Source organism: Moschus berezovskii, chromosome X, assembly GCF_049115385.1.
Source record: "Moschus berezovskii isolate FMDL1 chromosome X, NW_MosBer_1.0, whole genome shotgun sequence".
Lineage (NCBI taxonomy): Eukaryota > Metazoa > Chordata > Mammalia > Artiodactyla > Moschidae > Moschus > Moschus berezovskii.
In genome coordinates this window covers 61,555,124-61,577,706 of record NC_142488.1, presented here as the reverse complement: position 1 = coordinate 61,577,706, position 22,583 = coordinate 61,555,124, and the positions used below count along the sequence as shown (strand labels likewise).

At 41.7% G+C, this 22,583-nt stretch overlaps 1 protein-coding gene across 2 annotated transcripts in view; it reads right to left on the bottom strand.

Annotated features, from left to right (window-relative positions):
• The window catches only part of EDA (ectodysplasin A), a 413,746-nt gene extending 398,996 nt beyond the window's left edge, over positions 1–14,750 (bottom strand). For both annotated transcript variants that reach the window (XM_055438357.2, XM_055438358.2), the window contains exon 1: positions 14,154–14,750. In XM_055438357.2, the coding sequence (XP_055294332.1) occupies positions 14,154–14,549 (396 nt within the window). In that variant the 5' untranslated portion in view covers positions 14,550–14,750. The remainder of the gene's footprint in view (positions 1–14,153) is intronic.
• Positions 14,751–22,583: the final 7,833 nt, after the last annotated feature.

The following is a 22,583-nucleotide window of genomic DNA, read 5'->3' as shown; positions in this document are numbered from 1 at the left end:
AGAAATCAAAAGCTTTTCAGACAAGCAAAAGTTAAGAGAATTCAGTACCACCAAACCAGCTTTATAACAAATGTTAAAGGGACGTATATAGTCAAGAAATACAAGAGAAGGAAAAAGATCTACAAAATCAACCACAAACAATTAAGAAAATGGCAATAGGAACATATATATCAATAATTAATTTAAATGTAAATGGATTAAATGCTCCAACCAAAAGACACAGACTGAGTGGATACAAAACAAGACCCATATATATGCTGTCTACAAGAAACCCACTTCAGACCTCAAGACACATATAGACTGAGACTGAAAGGATGGAAAAATATATTCCATGCAAATGGGAAGCAAAAGAAAGCTGTCCTCATATCAGACAAAATAGACCTTAAAATAAAGAAGATTACAAGAGATAAGGAAGGACACTAAATAATGATCAAGGGATCAATCAAACAGGAAGACATAACAACTGTAAATATCTATGCACACAACATAGGAGCACCTCAATACATAAGACAAACACTAACAGAAATAAAAGGAGAAACTGACAGTAACACAATAATAGTAGGAGACTTTAACACCCCACTCACACCAATGGACAGATCATCAAAACAGAAAATTAATATGGAAACACAAGTCTTAAATGATACATTAGATGAGATGGAGCTCATTGATATCTTCAGGACATTCCATCCAAGCAGAAATAAATTTTAAAAAATGAAACAATAGTAAATAAAGCTAAAAGCTGGTGCTTTGAGAAGATAAACAAAATTGACAAACCTCTTAGCCAGACTCATCAAGAAAAAAAGAGAGATGAATCAAATCAACTAAATTAGAAATGAAAAGGGAAAGGTTACAACAGACAATGGAGAAATACAAAGCATTATAACAGATTATTATGAACAACTATATGGCAATAAAATGGATAACCTGGAAGAAATGGCCAGATTCTTAGAGGAGTTCAGTCTTCCAAGACTGAATCAGGAAGAAATAGAAATTATGAACAACCCAATCACAAGCACTGAAATTGAAGCTGTGATCAAAAATCTCCCAAAAAACAAAAGCCCAGGACCAGATGGCTTCACAGGAGAATTCTTTCAAACATGTAGAAAAGAGCTAATGCCTATCCTTCTAAAATTCTTTTGAAAAATTGCAGAGGAAAGAACACTTCCAAACTTATTCTACAAGGCTACCATCACCCTAATACCAATACCAGACAAAGACAACACAAAAAAAGAAAACTACAGGCTAATATCACTGATGAACATAAATGTAAAAATCTTCAACAAAATTTTAGGAAACAGAATTCAGCAACACATCAAAAAGCTCATACACCATAATCAAGTTGGGTTCATTCCAGGAATGCAGGGATTCTTCAATATACACAAATCAATCAATGTGGTATACCATATTAACAAATTGAAAGATAAAAGTCATATGATAATCTCAATGGAGGCAGAAAAAACCTTTGACAAAATTCAGCACCCATTTATGATTAAAACTCTTCAAAAAATGGGCACAGAAGGAACCTACCTCAACATAGTAAAGGCCATATATGATAAGCCTACAGCAAACATTATTCTCAATGGTGAAAAACTGAAGGCATTCCCCTCAAGATCAGGAACAAGACAAGGGTGTACACTTTCACCACTGTTATTCAATATAGTTCTGGAAGTCCTAGCTACAGCAAACAGAGAAGAAAAAAAAATAAAAGGAATCCAGATCAGAAAAGAAGAAATAAAGCTCTCACTGTTTGCAGATGACATGATACGGTACATAGAAAACCCTAAACATAGTATCAGAAAATTTCTAGAGCTAACCAGTGAATTTAGAAAAGTTACAGGATACAAAATCAATACACAGAAATCACTTGCACTTCTATATACTAACAATGAAAAATCAGAAAGAGAAATTAAGGAATCAATCCCATTCACCATTATAACAAAAAGAATTAAATATCTAGGAATAAACTTACCTAAGGAGACAAAAGAACTGTACACAGAAAATTTATAAGACACAATGAAAGAAATCAAAGATGACATAAACAAATGGAGAGATGTTCCATGTTCCTGGTTAGGAAGAATCAATATTGTGAAAATTGATTTCACAAAATATTGTGAAAATGACTATACTACCAAATTCAATCTACAGATTCAATGCAATCCCTATCAAATTACCAATGGCATTTGTGACAGAACTAGAACAAAAATTTCACAATTCATATAGAAACAATAAAGACCCCGAATAGCCAAAGTAGTCTTGAGAAAGAAAACTGGAACTGGAGGAATCAACCTTCCTGACTTCAGATTATACTACAAAGCTACAGTCATCAAGTATGCTATGGTACTGGCACAAAAACAAAAATATAGACCAATAGAACAAGATAGAAAGCCCAGAAATAAACCCAGGCACCTAAAGGTGCCTTATTTTTGACAAACGAGGCAAGAATACACAATGTGGCAAAGACAGTCTCTTCAATAAATGATGCTGGGAACATTGGACAGGTACTTGTAAAAGAATGAAATTAGAACACTTCCTAACACCATACACAAAGAAAAACTCAAAATGGATTAATGATTTAATGTAAGACCAGAAAGTATAAAACTCTTAGAGGAAAACATAGGCAGAACACTCGATGACATAAATCAAAGCAAGATCCTCTATAACCCACCTCCTAGAGTAATGGAAATAAAAACAAAAGTAGACAAGTGGGACATGATTAAACTTAAAGGCTTTTGCACAGCAAATGTAAGCAATGTAAGCAATGTAAAAAGACAACCCTCAGAATGAGAGAAAATAACAGCAAATGAAACAACTGACAAAGGATTAATTTCCAAAATATATAAGCAGCTCATACAACTCAATACCAGAAAAACAAATAACCAAATCAAAAAGTGGGGAAAACACCTAAACAGACATTTCTCCAAAGAAGACATACAGATGGCTAACACACACATGAAAAGATGCTCAACATCACTCATTATTAGAGAAATGCAAATCAAAACTACAATGAGATATCACCTCACACTGGTCAGAATGGCCATAATCAAAAAGTCTACAAACAATAAATGCTGGAGAGGGTGTGGAGAAAAAGGAAGCCTCTTGCACTGTTGGTGGGGATTTAAATTAATACAGCCACTATGGAAGACAATATGGAAATTCCTTTAAAAAACTAGGAATAAAACCACCATAAGACCCAGGAACCCCACTCCTAGGCATATACCCTGAGGAAACCAAAATTGAAAGAGACACATGTATCCCAATGTTCACTGCAGCACTATGTGCAATAGCTAGAACATGGAAGCAACCTAGATGTCCATAGACAGATGAATGGGTAAAGAAGTTGTGGTACATATACACAATGGAATATTGCTCAGCCATAAAAAAAAGAACACATTTGAATCAGTTCTAATGAGGTGGATGAACCTAGAACCTATTATACAGAGTGAAGTCAGAAAGAGAAAGATAAATAGCGTATTCTAACGTATATATATGGAATCTAGAAAACCGGTACTGAAGAATTTATTTACAGGGCAACAATAGAGAAACAGACATAGAGAATAGATTTATGGACATGTGAAGAGGTGAGGAGAGGGTGAGATGTTCGGAAAGAGTAACATGGAAACTTACATTACCATATGTAAAATAGATAGCCAGTGGGAATTTGCTGTATGGCTCAGGAAACTCAAACAGGGGCTCTGTATCAACCTAGAGGGGTGGGATTGGGAGGGAGATGGGATGGAGGTTCAAAAGGGAGGGGATACAGGTATACCTATGGCTGATTCATGTTGAGGTTTGACAAAAAACAACAAAATTCTGTAAAGCAATTATCCTTCAATAAAAAATAAATTAATTTTTAAAAATCTAAAATTAAAAAAAGAATCCACAAATTTATAAGACAAACAATCCAATAAAAATGTGCAAGAGACTTGTACAGGCACTTCACAAAAGAAGATAACCAAACAGATAATAAACATATGAAAAGGAGTACAACTTCATTCATCTTCTGAGAAATGCCAGTTAAAATCACAATGTGGTATTACTACAAACCCACCCACCAGGATGGCTATAATTTAAACAGTGACAATAACAATTATTAGCAAGGATGTGGAATAACTAGAATTCTCATACATTGCCATACATTGGGAATGTAAATTGGTACAATCACTGAGAAAAGCTGTCATTATCAATAAATTTGAAAATGTACATTCCCTATGACCCAGAAATTCCAATCCTAGGTATATATCCACAGAAATTCAACTACATAAAGCCAAAAGACCTGTGTAATAATATTCATAGTACTGTTATTTATACTAACCCCAAACAGTAAACAATCCAAAAATTCATTATCAGTAGAAGGCATGAATAAACTGTGATATATTCAAACAAGTGAATAATATACAATAATAGAAATAAAAAACTACACCTGCATGCAACATCATGGATATCAAAAAAGCATGACACTGAGCCAAAAAAAGCCACCCCAGAATATGTACTGTTTGATTTCATTTATATCAAGTTCATAATGGGAAAAAGTAATCTATGATGTTAGACATCAGGATAGTCATTCACTTTGGAGAAGGAAGATGGTATAGTGATAGGGGTGGGGTGTAAGATGGGGGTTATGAGATGCTACCAATACTTCTATTTCTTGACCTGAGTTCTGGTAACATTAGTGTATTCACTTTATAGTAATTCATCCAGTTATACAATAATGATTTGTGACCTTTTCTATATGTATACTTCAATTAAAAAGTAGGGGGGAAAAGAAATGAAGAGCTAAGCGATGAGTATTTATAGACTAGTCAGATGAAAACGACCCTCTATGAGGGCACCTTGCAGGCAAGGCAAATAGGTTTTCTTGGTAATGTTCTTGGGAAATAAATGGCTTCAGAAGTTCTCTGGTATAAAGAGATCTTCTCTGTAAGGTTGCTGCTGCTGCTACTGCTGCTAAGTCACTTCAGTCGTGTCCGACTCTGTGTGACCCCATAGACGGAAGCCCACCAGGCTCCCCCGTCCCTGGGATTCTCCAGGCAATAACACTGGAGTGGGTTGCCATTTCCTTCTCCAATGTGTGAAAGTGAAAAGTGAAAGTGAAGTCGCTCTGTAAGGTAGTCACAGATAAATTACAAGTTATTTTTCACAAGATCTAAGAGAAAAAGAAAGAGATAAGACCTAAATGCAAATAAAACAGAACATCAAATGATACATAACAGAAAACTTTTTGCATCACCATAGAGGTAATTTGGTTAGGCCTCTTCTCCATTTCACTGTCTAATGATTCTAGAAACCAGTGAAATATTGCCAGTGGAGCTATCTACTCACCTAAGCATAGGTGACAATTCATAGGCTTAGCAAGACCTGAGGAAAACAGGCCTGTTACAAAACTGCTTGTTTTATATGAACATCTCCAAAGGCCCCAAATAATATTTAAGTTGACAAATATTCAGGTATCACAACTATAACCAGCACTGTGTCAAGTATTGTGGAAAAAGACAAAAAGAGAAGGCACATTTCTGAGGAGCTCTAATACAAAAACACAAAATTTATTAAACACAAAAACAGCAATAACAACTGCAGAATGATTCCAAGACAGAATATGGTGGGCGGGTTGCAGGAGTAGATTATAAGAGACAAAATGGGATAGGTATAATGGAGCCAGTTCATCGAAAGCCTTCAATGTCACACCAAAAAGTTTAAATTTAAACCTATAGAAAATGATTTTACCTGGATCCCATTTCCCTAAAATAATTCTTGGACTTAGTGATTCTTAGTCATTTTCTTGATCAACTGGCCCTATTAATATCAAATCTACATACACTAATGTCCTATCCAGTTAAATCAAGAGATGTTTTGTGTAAAGTTAAGGTTAACTTCAATGGCATCATCTCAAATCAGTCAGTTCAGTAGCTCAGTCGTGTCCGACTCTTTGTGACCCCATGGACTGCAGCACACCAGGCTTCCCTATCCATCACCAACTCCCAGAGCTTGCTCAAACTTATGTCCATCAAGTCAGTGATACCATCTATCCATATCATCCTCTGTCGTCCCCTTCTCCTGCCTTCAATCTTCCCCAGCATCAGGGTCTTTTCCAATGAGTCAGTTCTTTGCATCAAGTGGCCAAAGTATTGGAGTTTCAGCTTCAGCGTCAGTCCTTCAAATAAATATTCAGGATTGATTTCCTTTAGGATGGACTGGTTGGACCTCCTAGCAGTCCAAGGGACTCTCAAGAGTCTTCTCCAACACCACAGTTCAAAAGCATCAATTCTTTATCACTCAGCTTTCTTTACAGTCCAATTGTCACATCCATACATTACCGCTGGAAAAACCATAGCTTTGACTAGGTGGACTTTTGCTGGCAAAGTAACGTCTCTGCTTTTTAATATGCTGTCTAGGTTTGTCATAGCTTTACTCCAAGGAGCAAGTGCCTTTTCATTTCATGGCTGCAGTCACCATCTGCAGTAATTTTGGAGCCCAAAAAACTAAAGTCTGTCACTGTTTCCATTGTTTCCCCATCTATTTGCCATGAAATGATGGGAATGGATATCATGATCTTAGTTTTTGAATGTTGAGTTTTAGGCCAACTTTTTCACTCTCCTCTTTCACTTTCATCAAGATGAAAGGCTCACCTCAAATAATTAGGGACATATTCCAAATATTGCTAACAGTTCTCAATGAACCATTATAAATATACACAAACATATTTTTCTAAGCACTTAAACCTTAAGAGTTCCAATTAGAGTATCTCTTAGGGAAACTGTCTAAATGAGATACTACCTTTATTTGCCTACCCCACAAAATAATCTTCCAACCATTTAAATATGCCTAACACCTAACACTGGGCTGGAAGAAGCACAAGCTGGAATCAAGATTGCTGGGAGAAATATCAATAACCTCAGATATGCAGATGACACTACCCTTATGACAGAAAGTGAAGAGGAACTAAAAAGCCTCTTGATGAAAGTGAAAGAGGAGACTGAAAAGGTTGGCTTGAAGCTCAACATTAAGAAAACTAAGATCATGGCATCTGGTCCCATCACTTCATGGGAAATAGATGGGGAAACAGTGGAAACAGTGTCAGATTTTTTTTTGGGGGGGGAGGGCTCCAAAATCACTGCGGATGCTGATTGCAGCCAGGAAATTAAAAGACGCTTACTCCTTGGAAGGAAAGTTATGACCAACCTAGATAGCATATTAAAAAGCAGAGACATTACTTTGCCAACAAAGGTCCGTCTAGTCAAGGCTATGGTTTTTCCCATGGTCATGTATGGATGTGAGAGTTGGACTGTGAAGAAAGCTGAACACCGAAGAATTGATGCTTTTGAACTGTGGTGCTGGAGAAGACTCTTGGGAGTCCCTTGGGCTGCAAGGAGATCCAACCAGTCCATTCTAAAGGAGATCAATCCTGGGTGTTCATTGGAAGGACTGATGCTAAAGCTGAAACTGCAATACTTTGGCCACCTCATGCAACGAGTTGACTCACTGGAAAAGAGTCTGATGCTAGGAGGGATTGGGGGTGGGAGGAGACGGGGACAACAGAGAATGAGATGGCTGGATGGCATCACCGACTCGATGGACGTGAGTTTGTGTGAACTCCGGGAGTTGGTGATGGACAGGGAAGCCTGGTGTGCTGTGATTCATGGGGTCGCAAAGTCGGTCACGACTGAGCAACTGAACTGACTGACTGAACTGACTGAATACCTAATATCTTTTTGCTGTTTTATACTGTTCATGGGGTTCTCAAGGCAGGAAGACTGAAGTGGTTTGCCATTCCCTTCTCTATTGACCATGTTTTGTCAGCACTCTCTACCATGACCCGTTCATCTTGGGTAGCCCTACATGGCATGGCTCATAGTTTCATTAAGTTAGACAAGGCTGTGGTCCATGTGATCAGTTTGATTAGTTTTCTGTGATTGTAGTTTTCATTCTGTCTGCTCTCTGATGGATAAGGATAAGAGACTTATGGAAGCTTCCTGATGGAGAGAGTAACTGAGGGGAAAACTGGGTCCTGTTCTAACAGGCTGGGCCATGCTCAGTAACTCTTTAATCCAATTTTCTGTTGATAGGCGGGGCTGTGTTCAGCCCCTGAGACCAAACTATGGTGGAGGTAATAAAGATAATCCTTAGAAGAAGTGGAGTAGCAATCATAGTCAACGAAAGAGTCTGAAATGCAGTTCTTGGGTGCATTCTCAAAAATGACAGAATGATCTCTGTTCATTTCCATGGCAAACCATTCAATATCACAGTAATCCAAGTCTATGCCCCAACCAGTAATGCTTTAGAAGCTGAATTTGAATGGTTCTATGAAGACCTACTGACTTCCCTGGTGGCTCAGACGGTAAAGCGTCTGTCTACAATGTGGGAGACCTAGGTTCGAGCCCTGGGTTGGGAAGATCCCCTGGAGAAGGAAATGGCAAGCCACTCCAGTACTACTGCCTGGAAAATCCCATGGACAGAGGAGCCTGGTAGGCTACAGTCTATGGGGTCGCAAAGAGTCAGACACGACTGAGCGACTTTCACACACCTCCATACATGAAGACCTACAAGACTTTCTAGAACTAATAACCAAAACAGATGTCCTTTTCATTATAGGGGGCTGGAATGCAAAAGTTGGAAGTCAAGAGTTACCTGGAGTACCAAGCAAATTTGGCCTTGGAGTACAAAATGAAGCAGGGCAAAGAATAACAGAGTTTTGCCAAGAGAATGCATTGGTCATACCAAACACCCTGTTCCAACAACACAAGAGATGACTTGACACATGGATATCACCAAATGGTCAACACTGAAATCAGACTGATTATATTATTTGCAGCCAAAGATGGAGAAGCTCTATAGAGTCAGGAAAAACAAGACCAGGAGTTGACTGTGGCTCAGATCATGAGCTCCTCATTGCAAAATTCATACTTAAACTGAAGAAAGGGAAAACCATTAGACCGTTCGGGTATGACCTAAATCATATCATTTACTATTATACAGTGTATAATATATATTTATATTAGTATAATATAAATTATACAAATATAATTTATATTATACAAACAGATTCAAGGGATTAGATCTGATAGAGTGCCTGAAGAACCTTGAAAAGAGGTTCACGACATTGTACAGGAGGCAGTATTCAAGACTATCTCCAAGAAAAAGAAATGCAAAAGGCCAAAAGGGTTGTCTGTGGAGGCCTTACAAACAGCTGTGAAAAGAAGAGAAGTTAAAGGTAAAGGAGAAAAGAAAAGATAAACCCATTTGAATGCAGAATAGCAAGGAGAGATAAGAAAGCCTTCCTCAGTGATCAGTGCAAAGAAATAGAGGAAAACAATAGAATGGGAAAGACTAGAGATCTCTTCAAGAAAATTAGAGATACCAAGGGAACATATCATGCAAAGAAGGGCACAATAAAGGACAGAAATGATATGGACCTAACAGAAGCAGAAGATATTCAGAAGAGGTGGCAAGAATACACAGAAGAACTATACAAGAAAGATCTTCATGACCCAGATAACGATGATGATGTGATCACCCACCTAGAGCCAGACATCCTAGAATGCAAAGTCAAGTGCGCCTTAGGAAGCATCACTATGAACAAAGCTAGTGGAGGTGATGGAATCCCAGTTGAGCTATTTCAAATCCTAAAAGATGATGCTGTTAAAGTGCTGCACTCAATATGCCAGCAAATTGGGAAAACTCAGCCACGGCCACAGGACTGGAAAAGGTCAGCTTTCATTCCAATCCCAAAGAAAGGCAATACCAAAGAATGTTCAAACTACCACACAGTTGCACTCATCTCACATGCTAGCAAAGTAATGCTCAAAATTCTCCAAGCCACGCTTTAACAGTACATGAAGCATGAACCTCTAGATGTTCAAGTTTGATTTAGAAAAGGCAGAGGAACCAGAGATCAAATTGCCAACATCTGTTAGATCACTGAAAAAGCAAGAGAGTTCCAGAAAAGCATCTACTTTTGCTTTATTGACTACACCAAAACCTTTGACTGTGTGGATCACAACAAACTGGAAAATTCTTCAACAGATGGGAATATCAGACAACCTTACCTGCCTCCTGAGAAATCTGTATGCAGGTCAAGAAGCAACAGTTAGAACTGAACATGGAACAGACTGGTTCCAAATCGGGAAAGCTGTATGTCAAGGCTGTATATTGTCACCCAGCTTATTTAATTTCTATGCAGAGTACATCATGCGAAATGCTGGGCTGGATGAAGCACAAGCTTGAATCAAGATTGCCGGGAGAAATATCAATAACCTCAGATACGCAGATGACACCACCCTATGGCAGAAAGTGAAGAAGAACTAAAGAACCTCTTAATGAAAGAGAAAGAGGAGAGTGAAAAAGTTGGCTCAACACTCAACATTCAGATAACTAAGATCATGGCATCTGGTCCCATCACTTCACGGCAAATAGATGGAGAAACAATGGAAACAGTGACAGACTTAGTTTTTGGGGCTGCAAAATCACTGCAGATGATGACTGCAGCCATGAAATTAAAAGACACTTGCTCCTTGGAAGAAGTTATGACCAACCTAGACAGCATATTAAAAAGCAGAGTCATTATTTGCCAACAACGGCCCATCTAGTCAAAGTTATGGTTTTCCCAGTAGTCATTTATGGATATGAGAGTTGGACTATAAAGAAAGCTGAGTGCCAAAGAATTGATGCTTTTGAACTGTGGTGTTGGAGAAGACTCTTGAGAGTCCCTTGGACTCCTAGGAGGTCCAACCAGTCCATCCTAAAGGAAATCAGTCCTGAATATTCATTGGAAGGACTGATGCTGAAGCTGAAGCTCCAATACTTTGGCCACCTGATGCAAAGAACTGACTCATTGGAAAAGACCCTGATGCTGGGGAAGATTGAAGGCAGGAGGAGAAAGGGATGACAGAGGATGAGATGGATGGATGGCATCACCAGCTCGATGGACATGAGTTTGAGTAAGCTCCGGGAGTTGGTGATGGACAGGGAAGCCTGCAGTCCATGGAGTTTCAAAGATTCAGACATGGTTGAGCACCTGAACTGACTGAACTGAATACCTAATATAGTGGCTGGCTCATAGCAGGCTTTCTATTTATTGAACTATACTGTTAAATTACACTAGTACATTAGCCTTACTCATCTCTCTCATGGTTTAGTATACTTTGATCATATCCTTCTCTCTACTGCTCTCTCTACAGACTGAAAAAAACAACTAGAAAATCCCTCCAACACTTTGATCAATTCAGGTTGGCTTCTGGGGATTTGTATCAGCTGCTAAGTTTTTCTTGATGAGCAGCCACCAGGATTGTGAATGCAAATCCACTTTTCGTCTTTTACAGGGAAATGATAAGAGTTTTGTTTCATCATTGTTTTCAACACTCTTCCTGTTAATGCCCACCATATTCTTGGCTTTTATGACCACAGTCACAACTGGGCCAACTTCTTCACAGATTCATAAACAGTGATTTTTATTGTACTTTAACAATAATATTGTGTATTATCTGACTCAGAGACTGATGAGATGTATTTATAATAGTTCCTGAGATCATCTCCAGTGAGTATCCAGATAAACCTACAGATACTCACTCCAGCTGAAGGAGACAGGCACGATTCCAGAAGGTCCACAGTGACCCCTTTCATTTTTTATCACAAACAACTCTCTCCACTGGGGAGGCTTTTCTAATAAGTCCTTAGGAGAATTTTGTTGATCTATGTATCTGGACTGCCCTAATATCCTTCTGTATTCTGTTTTTAAAGTTTTAAAATTGAAAGATGGCATACATACATCTTCAGTGACTTCTAGATGCCTTTGTTGAGTCATAACAGCCCATCTTCTCATAGCATGGATAGGTTGGCATGACCTTATACAATGAAGTGTCTGTGACTATTCTCTCTACTTGGTCTCATGAGATCTTCCTGCAATTTATCCTTATCAGTTTGCCTGCACTCCTTGCAGATAAACTGGTGTGAAACCTGAGTGTTTTGCCCATGGAAGGGTGTAGATTTTTATCTTTCTTCCTCTCCATCTAAGAGTTGCTGTAACAGCAGCTGTTTGTGTTGAAAACTGAAATATAAAAATATGACCTACGTGGCCAAATCCCACTAGGCTGTTTACTTCCTTATTTATGAATCAGATTCTGTCAGCACAATTTAGAATCTTGACTGTCAGCAATACTGCAATTGAATGTCCTTGCAAAGCCAGCAGAGGGTGCACCAGGGCACTGAAAATTTTACCCAAGATGTAGCAGTATCAATTTACTAGCCAATCAACATTTCCTTTTTTTTGTTTGTTTTTGGCTTGGTATACTAAAACTAATATCCTTAAATCTTAAGTTCATTCTGGGCTAAAATTCCTTCAAAGCACACTCTAATTCTCCTGAAAGTGAAGTTCAGGAAGAATAAGGAATACACGGTTAAAGTTAGTCTTGCTAAAATGAAGGTAGAGTAAAAAGTGATGCAAACTTCTCTGTAAAAGTTACAAAGCTCTACCCAGCTACCTGACAAAAAGTCTCCAGAAGGTAGTATATTGTGGAATGGGAACTGAACTGGGAGCAAAGAGACCAGCTACCATTCTAATTTTGATCACAGTTGTATGACTTTAGACAAGTCATTTCCCCCATAGGAATTATGTGTTCTCCAAGGGGAGTGATCAAATGGACTTATGGCCCCTCATAATTCACAAAAAACTCTAACTCCAATTGATGTCAGTAAATGTAAAGAGCCAGTATGCTTATTTCTACTCCTCAAAAAGACTAAAACAGAAAGAATAAAGGACAGAAGATAGGGCACTGTATTTAAACCTAGACAGAACTATTTCAAGTACCATGCAAAGGCAACTAAATGTCATTATAGACCATATGAGAATCCCATACCATCACAGAATCCCCAGAATACAGCTGTTCTGCTAGTCCTCAGCCTACAAACATAGGTCTGTCAATTCTGAATGCCAAAAAGCCTTGGCCACTTTTTGACTAAGGAAGTTCAATCCTTCATCTTTTAACAGAATACCAATGTTCAGCTGCTAAGTATTTCTACTGGGTATAGTCAGGGATGCAGGGTGGGTAGATAAAGGGAACCAGAATCCTAGTTAATTATCATGTAGCTACAGCGTTTAAAGTTTCAAGTACCAGAAGCATATCTATTGATTCACTTCTTTGATAAACTCTTATATAAGTTGAAGTGTGCTAGCAAAACATTTTAAGGCTCAGGACAACTTTACAATGTAGAAACTGTGTCAGTCCTAATATTACAGCATTATCATGAATGCAACACCAGCTTTGGATAGGTGGTCAAAGTAGCACAAACAATGTTATACAGTATGGCAATGACTCTAAATGTGGTAGTAAATATAGAAGGCCTGGGTCGCTCACCTCAAGGAGCTTATTTGCACAACTTGCCCTCTTCCTCAAGAGGAACAAGTTGACTGTTATTCTCCAACCACCTCAAAAAGATCCTTGGCTGCTTCTCTTAAGTTTTACATGAGACAAAATATGGCAAACGAGAATATTTAGTTTAAGTGCACTAAATTTCCCTAAATAAAGAGATTTGCTGTTTCAGAAGTTGTCTAGCAAGACGGTATATTTCTACCAGAATTCTTCAGGGGCGCTGATCCTCACTAAATTACCGAGGACAATTCGTCTCAAATTGCAGGTAAGTGTGAACAAGTCCACGTTCCGGTCAGCGCACCAGGACCCCGCGCGGAAAACACGGTTCAAAGTTGTTTCAACGGGCGTGGAGCAGTTATTACAGCTGTTTACAGCTCCAACTCCGAACGAGAGTCTGCTAGTGCTGGCATCAGCTCTGGACACGAAAAAACAAGCACAGCGGGCGGAGAATCTCACCGGGAGCAGAACGGCCAGGCTGCTGCCGTTAGTCGGCCAGGGGGGCAGCGCCCGCACCTTCGCGCCGCGGCCCGGCCGGGAGCGCCGCCAACTCTTCCCGAGGCAGCCGGAGCCGGGGGCGGCGGGCGCCGGCCAGAGTTCCCAAGTCCGGGGGTCCTGAGAGACTCAGGGTGAGCTGGGCCAGGGACCGAGGACAACCTGCCCCCAGGCGACCTCTCCCTGGCTCGCCCACCACCTCCCCGGTCCAGCCGTCGAACTCGGCTCGAAGTGGCAGAGTCCTTCCTCGGCCCCCGCCCTGCGCACATGGAGAGGGGGCCCTGCCCCTCCAGAGTGACTCACCTGGTGCCCATCCTGGGAGTCTGGGGGAAGCGTAGTTTCTCCCGGTTCCAGCGGCTGCTGCTGCGGGAACCGCTGCCCGAAGTGGCGGGTGATGGGACCGTCGGGGTCGAGGCCACTGGGGCTGCTCAGGGTGCCCGAGGTGCCAGGGGTACCGGGGCCGCTGAAGCGGGACTCAGCTCCCCGTTCCCGCCGCAACTCGGAGCGCAATTCTAGGTAGCAGCACAACGTCAGCAGGTGGAGGGCCAGGGAGAGGCCAAAGAAACCCAGAAAGAGCCGGCAGCTGTTCCCTTCGCCCGCCCGGGCAGGGGCCCCGCGACAGCCGCAGCCCTGGCTCCCGCGTTCCCGCGGCGCTGCCGCGGGCAGGGGTTCCCTGCGCTCCACCTCAGGGTAGCCCATGGCCTCCGGAGACACCCACTCTTTGAGGCCCGGGAGCCGCCGCGTCTGCCTCAGCCCTTCGCGACCCCTGACAGGCGGCTACTGTCCTGCCATCGGCTGGGGGCTGCAGGGACCCGTTCCTGCGCGACGGAGGCTGGGCGGGACCCAGCAGGGAGCAGCCTCATGTGCAGCTCCTCTCGGAGGGGTGGGAAAGAGAGGAGGAGGGGAGGGAGGGACAGGCAGCTCGGCCCGCCGAGGGAATGAGGGAGGAGGCCCCGGCCGACCCCGCCCCGTGCCTCAAGCGGGTGCTGGTACGCCCAACCACCGGGCCCGCCAAGCCTCGGCGCCCCGCCCCCTACAGTTCCACCCGGGGCCTCCAGCCGCGGGGCGGGGCCTGGGGGCGTGTGGGTTCGCCTCTGTCCCGCGGCCCCACCCCGCTCTTCTAGCTCGCCCTGTTCCAGTTGGTGACTGCGGCTGTCGTTCATCCCTGGGCTCCGCCCCAATTTAACCCTTGAGCGCCAGTGCGGGGTTGGGGGGAGAGGGGAGAGGAGGATACGAGGCGAGGGAGGCTGAGAAGAGTTGGGGAACCTTGGAAGGAAACTAGAGCAAAGAAAAGGAGGCGGAAACTAGTATTAATAGAAATGTTTGCAATTAACTGCAGTTGTTAATAACATCATCCAGTACTTATCTGTTTCTTTCAATCTTCAAAGCGTTTAACAGACGTTAAACTAATTAAAACAGTCCTGGGTTTGGAATGAAACCATGCCTGCTGTGTTTGCAATTCAATGGCCCGCCAAAAGAAAAGGAGACCCAGGAGCCTGAGAGCCAAAGGGAGTGAGAATGGGGTGGGACTGAGTCAGTCCCACTCCTAGAGTGAGTCTGGGGCCTCAGTCTAAGCGTAAGAAGCCCATCTGTGCCAGGTGGAACTGAAGTGATGCTGCCTCGTGAAAGATAAAACAGTCCCTAAGATTTCTTGGTATATTATTTCAACGTATTGATCCCTTTACAGTGTAGAAAGTGCTGTAGGAGAGAATCCACAGCCAGCGTAGTTTTCCTCTTCCACTGCAACAGGAGTTTGGAGTGGAGAACAAGTTCCTTCAATAAGCATATGGGGAAACTGAGGTCCAGAATAAGGTGGATTTTTTTTACAAGCATGGTCCACAGAATGGCCAGACAGTACTGGCATCTCTATTTGCAGGCAACTGTTCTGGCCTCTCCACCCCTCTCCTCCTCTCCCTGGAGTAGTCCCTGGGGGAAGTTCAACAAGTCGGCCAAGTGTTCCAGATGTACACTGCTGCAACTGCAGTATCTTCAATAGCTGCACCAATCAGAAAAGGGTTCAGAGCAAAAAACAAACAAACAGAAAAACAAATAAAAAAGTAGCAAATGTCAGGACAATAGACCCTGAAATGAAGTATGGAAAGAATTGAGTGAAGTGAATGAAGTCGCTCAGTTATGTCCGACTCTTTGTAACCCCATGGACTGTAGTCTCTCAGGCTCCTCTGTCCACAGGATTTTCCAGGCAATAGTACTGGAGTGGGTTGCCATTTCCTTCTCCAGGGTATCTTCCTGATACAGGGATTGAACCTAGATCTCCCTCATTGTAGACAGACGCTTTACCGTCTGAGCCACCAGGGAAGTAATAGTTGAGTCAAAATTGACAAGAGTTATTATTAGTCTGTGATTATAGAGAGCCAAATGACCATAACAAGTATGCTTCTTGGTCACTATGTGAGGAATATTCCCATGTGAGGAATAATTAGCAGTTTTATTGACCTGAGAAGAGTAGGCCTAAGACCTGACTCGATGGACAGGAGTTTGAGTAAGCTCCAGGAGTTGATGATGGACAGGGAAGCCTGGCATGCTGCAGTCCATGGGGTCACAGAGAGTCAGACACAACTGAGCAACTAACTGAACCGAACTGAAGACCTAGGCTGGTAGGAAAGAAGAAAATTAAGGGGAAGTAGGGAAGAATACAGAAGAAAAGAAACAGAATGTAAGCAAAGCATATGTTGGGGAGGTAAGTCTCAAGATTACAGAAGTCATAAATCTTAAATATATTAGCCACAGCCAATTTTTTCTTTCAGACACTTTATGTATGGCCTCAGTGCTTCAGAAATATCTTTGTGTCTCCTCATTAGCCCTTATGGATGAAATATAAAGTTTTCAAAGACTATCATCATAATGAAAATAAAAAAGGAGCATTTAGCCAGTCTCAAGTCCTGCTTGTTCAGTCAAGGAATTCTAGATACTTGCTGGAGGAACTGCCAGGCTGATTTACCTTAATTATTACAGCCCAGAATTATTAGAAAGAATACTAGACTAGAAACCAGTAGACCTGACCCTGACACTGGTTTGCTGGGTCACTCTGAGCAAGTCACTGTTTTGGGGTACCTTAGTTTCTCCAACTGTAAAATGAGAAGTTTGAACTTAAACAGCTATAATATTGTGTTTTATCTGTGATATCATTGACATTTTGACTTGGTTGCATACATAAAGGTTTCAAAGAGGCTGCTTCTTCTTCCCCTAAAGTGAAAAAGGAACAAATAACAGCTACTCCTGAGAGTGGTGGTCGTGCTCAGAGGTTTTACTGGTCTCAATTTACCATATTCTACCAGGCTTCTGAAACTTGACTGAGACCCTGGGTTGCACCATTGCCTTCGGAAGTCCTGAAAATTGAATTTGATCTAGAACCTCACTTTGGTTCCTCAGAAGAAGAACATATGTCTTCATTTGCAGTAGAAATATCAGAATGGGGCAATCCAGTGAGGGATGTACATGGTTATTATTTAAAAGTGTTTTGAAGTGTTAACTCTGTTAGTTTCTATGCTTCCATAAGTACCCTATCCCCTACAGCACAGGTCTCAAAATGACAGCCTGCAGGTTACATCCAGTCAACAGATGTGTTGTGTTTGGAGCAGTGTTGGTTAAAACTTTGGATTAAAGAAAAATAATTGCCAGGATACAGAAATCAGGAGATTTCACATCTAAAAAAATCCCTATTTCTTTAAAGCATGCTAACACTGGATCCTCATTCCCATATGGCTACAGTCAGCTAGAACTGCCCCCTTGAGATAAGAATGAGCAATCAAGTTCCACACAGTCATTCCCCAACTCCTTCCTTTAGTCTCCATTACTGTGCTTGTCACCCATTTACCTTAACTGTCTGGCCCCATGTATTCTAGAATACAAGATGTCAGCTCCTTAGTATGCCCTTTCCAACCTCATCTTCCTCCACCCTACAAAGAACCCATACTCCCACAATCCTAGAATCACTGACACATCCTGCACTTGAACAAGCTTGCTTTGCCAGGCATGCCCCCACTTTAGAAAACTGATATATTCTTCAAGAATCAAAACATTTGTTCCCTCTGGTATGGCCCCACAACTCATTCCAAACAGATTTCCATTTTTCCTTTCACTGCACCCTGATATGATGATCTCTCTGACCACATCATATTGTTTTATCCACAGGCTTTCTCACCACTAACCTGTGAACAACTTGATAGTAAAAACCATGTCCTTTCCATTTTGGTAGTTTCAGTACAAAGCATAGCATGTAACACATAATAGATACCAGTATTGTTTGTCAAATGAATGGGGCATGACATCTGCTATGAGAACCCAGATTACCTAGAATTCCCAAAATGAAACTGGGCCAAAGGATGCCTGTCAGTACTATTTATGAAGCTACTACTGTGTACAGAGCTGTATAATACACTATCAAAAGATATAAAGGAAATAGAACCAAATGACATTTGTGCAGTTATCCTCTTTATTTGTACCACTGTTGGAGTTGTGGATAATCTAGAAATTCAAAAATAATTGGTTTGTAGTACCTAATTGGCTTTCTGTCCCATCAAATTTCTCTTCCTAATTTTATTTGCCTGGGCCCAATATTAAAAAGGTCCATATAGTCAAAGGTATGGTTTCTCCAGTAGTCATGTATGGATATGAGAGCTGGACCATAAAGAAGGCTAAGTGCCAAAGAATTGATGCTTTCGAACTATGGTGCTGGAGAAGACTCTTGAGAGTCCCTTGGACTGCAAGATCAAACCAGTCAATCCTAAAGGAAATCAACCCTGCATATTCATTGGAAGGACTGATGCTGAAGCTGAAGCTCCAATACTTTGGCTACCTGATGCAAAGAGCTGACTCACTGCAAAAGACCCTGATGCTGGGAATGGTTGAAGGCAGGAAGAGAAGGGGGCAACAGCGGATATGGTGGTTGGATGGGATCACTGATTCAATGGACATGAGTTTGAGCAAACTCCGGGAGATAGTGAAGTACAGGGATGCCTAGTAAGGTGCAGTCAATAGGGTCTCAAAGAGTTGGACATGACTAAGTGACTGAACAACAACAAATATTAAAAAAAATTAGTTGGCAATATCTGAATAGTATTCAGAATAAATTGACCACCTCTAAACACTCACCAATTGGGCAGAAGATGCTAAGGAGTTGGACAGGGACTGGTTTTTAAATACCTCTTAGCTCTGGTTAATACACAGAACAAATCACTGACATAGAGATCACAGAGTTGACTCTCTGACCCATTCAGTGACAAGCAGATAGGGAGTTGGGATGACTGTGGGCTTAGGTCTTATCCTGGTTTTAATCCCAGTGTATTCATTTACCATCTATATGACTTAGGACAAGTGATTTTTGCCTGTCTTGCAGAGCCTCAGTTTTCCTATCTGTAAAATGGAAATGACAACCTATACTTAGTAAGATAACTGTGCTGAAATGGGATGCTATATGTCCAAGTGTCTGACACATAATAAATGCACAGTAAACGTTAGTCTCTGCTAAGAGACTTCCAACAAAAAGAAATGAGAGGAAAACATTTAACAGTTCTCAAGAATATAGCAGAAATGCAGAAAAGCATCTACATACTTTGCCTTTGCCAAATGTCTGCCCCCATTTTGTATTCTTGAAGTTTCAGATATTCACACCACCCTCTTACCAACTCTTGACCCCAAATTGTATCCAACTTCCTCCTCTGTTTCCACTTGGATGTCTGTGAAGTGAAAAGTGAAAGTGTTAGTCACTCTGTCTTGTCCAACTCTTTGCAACCCCATAGACTGTAGCCTGCCAGACTCCTCTGTCCATGGAATCCTCCAGGCAAGAAACCTGGAACGGGTAGTCATTCCCTTCTGTAGGGGATCTTCCCAACCCAGGGATCAAACCTGGGTCTTTTGCATTGCAGGCAGATTCTTTACCAGTTGAGCCACCATGGAACCCACTTGGATATCTAGTAGACATCTTACACTCAGTAAGACCAAAAGCAAAACTCTTCTTCTCCCAAATGTGTTTATTGCTTGATTTTCTGTACCTCAGCAAATGGCAGCTCCATCTTCTCATTGCTCAAGACAGAAACTCTGAAGTCATCCTCGAATCCTCTCTTTTTGAATACCCCACATCCAATCTGTCAGTGAATCCTGTAAGTTCTGCCTTTAAAATAGACCCAGAATCTTACCATTTCTTACCATCTTTTGCTTACCACCCCAGTCCAAACACTCATGCTCTTTCATTGGATTACTACTTTAGCCTTCTCTCAGGTCTCCAAACTTTTTACTTTTGCCCTTGCCACTCTACAATCTATTCCCTTCGGAGAAGGCAATGGCAAGCCACTCCAGTACTCTTACCTGGAAAATCCCATGGATGGAGGAGCCTGGTAGGCTGCAGTCCGTGGGGTCGCTAAGGGTCGTACACGACTGAGCAACTTCACTTTCATTTTTCACTTTCACACATTGGAGAAGGAAATGGCAACCCACTCCGGTGTTCTTGCCTGGAGAATCCCAGGGAAGGGGGAGCCTGGTGGGCTTCCATCTATGGGGTCACACAGAGTCGGACATGACTGAAGTGACTTAGCAGCATAGTGAAAAACTTTCTGTTAAAATATCAAGTCAGATCCTTTTACCAGCCCCAAATCCTCCAATGGCTCCCTTTCTCTCTCAGAGTCCTTACCTTGGCCTGCAAGGCCCTACGTGATCTGATTGCTGGCCATCTCTCCTCCCACTACTATTCTCCTTGCACTCTACTCCAAACACATTGACCCCTTTGCTGTTCCTTGAACTCGAAGAGCATACCCCCACTTAAGAGTCTTTTTATCTATATTTCTTTTAGTCTGGAATGCTATTCTCCCAGCTAACTGCATGGCTTCTCCTTCACTTCTCCCAGGTCTCTTCTTAGTTGTCACCCTGTTAGAGAATCTTCCCTGGCTCATTTCCCATCACTTTCTGTCCCCTTCCTTGGTTGTGTTTTTCTTCTTAGCATTTATCATCATCTGATGTATTAGATATGTGTTTATTGTATGACTCCTAAGAAGCCACAACTAGAATATCAGTTCCAGGAGGGCAGAGATTTTTGTGTGTTTTTTTTTTTCACTGTTTTATCTACCAGACCAAGAGCAGTCCCTGACACAATAGACTCTCAATAAATATTTATTGAAGAAATGATTGAATTCCTTCCCCGGTAGATTAAGAGGAGAGAGAAAGGAGAACTAGTGAGATGGGTTTGTGGATAGGCAAGGGCATTTCTTCCAGTATGGTAAAGCAGAAAGGAACAGCTCTTTCATTTTACATGAGGCAACGCCCCCAGAGTAAAAGAGCCACACAGCTAATTAAAGGAGTGGATTAGGAAGAGAAAGAACACTGGTTGAGCCTCTATCTCCTCTGTGTCAGCCTTTCTCATTAACTTCTATGTGAAGTTACTATTATGACATTTCACAGATGAGGAAACTGAGGCCTTTATCCAGACAGGTTAAATGACCAATCCAAATTCACAAAACAACTAAGTGGCAGTGTCTGAATTTGAATACAGATCTGATTTTTTCAAACATTCCATATTCCATTCTCAACCTTAGCTCTTGCCTACTGGCAGATAGATCCAAAATTTAGCTTTATAGAGACAGACAGGCAGAAACTGTGAGATTCCTAGGTGATAGAGTTATAAACCAGATGGAAGTCATAGTTTCTTCTCCCACGAAGCTGGCTGCTGGCACTACCACCCTTTTGCTCCAACTCCAAGGACATTCTGTGTACTGTGATTAGATGAATGTGCTTAAATTTGGTTCCCAGGGTCATTCTTCTGTATCAGTTCAGTTCAGTCTCTCAGTCATGTCCGACTCTTTGCGACCCCATGAATCACAGCACGCCCGGCCTCCTTGTCCATCACCAACTCCCAGAGTTCACTCAAACTCATGCCCATTGAGTCAGTGATGCCATCCAGCCATCTCATTCTCTGTCGTCCCCGTCTCCTCCCACCCCCAATCCTTCCCAGCATCAGACTGGGGATTAGGGAGATAAAGGTTATTAAAGGGAAGTTGAGGGAAGTGGTGAGTGAAAGTAAGCATGGGGTTATTGCTGGAGAATCTTGAAGTCTCTTGAAATAAACCCAGAGGCACAGTAAATCACAAAGATGTCAAGAGAAAGGATTCCGCGCCACCACCACCCCCTCACCAATGGGAGGAATTCAAATAGGTTTGTGGGTAGAGTGACTGGCCACAAGAGGAAAGGTGAACAATAAAAGTTCCTGTGGAAAACAGGGTGCATAGGGGACAGGAGAGAGAGGAGAGGCTCATTCTCTCTCCTCTCCACCAAGATTAAAAGCCAGGGTGGACTAATATCATCTGTTTTCTTGATGATAAGGGTAGGGGTTAATTTTTCTGGACTAATAACAAGATGTGAAAGTAGGGACTTTAGAGAAACTGTAGAAATTTAGAATAGTTGTGCAGGGAAGATGGGAAGAGGTTTTAGTTGGAAAGGAGAGAAGTTATTTCATTTAGTGCATTAAAACAGTGTGTTCAGACTTTAGCGGGCATCAGAATTACCTTCGAGGGCTTGTTAAAACACAGATTTCTGGGCCTATCCCTGGAAATTTCTGATTCATTAGATCTGGATTGGGGCTAGAGAATTTCCATTTAAAAAAAAGAACACAAACACACACACAAAAATTTCCATGTAATGATTCTGCTGCCAGAGACCTGAGTGAGAGTCCTTGAATCCATTGCTGTTTTCTGGCTGTATTACCATGAACAAGCGCCTTGGCCTTTC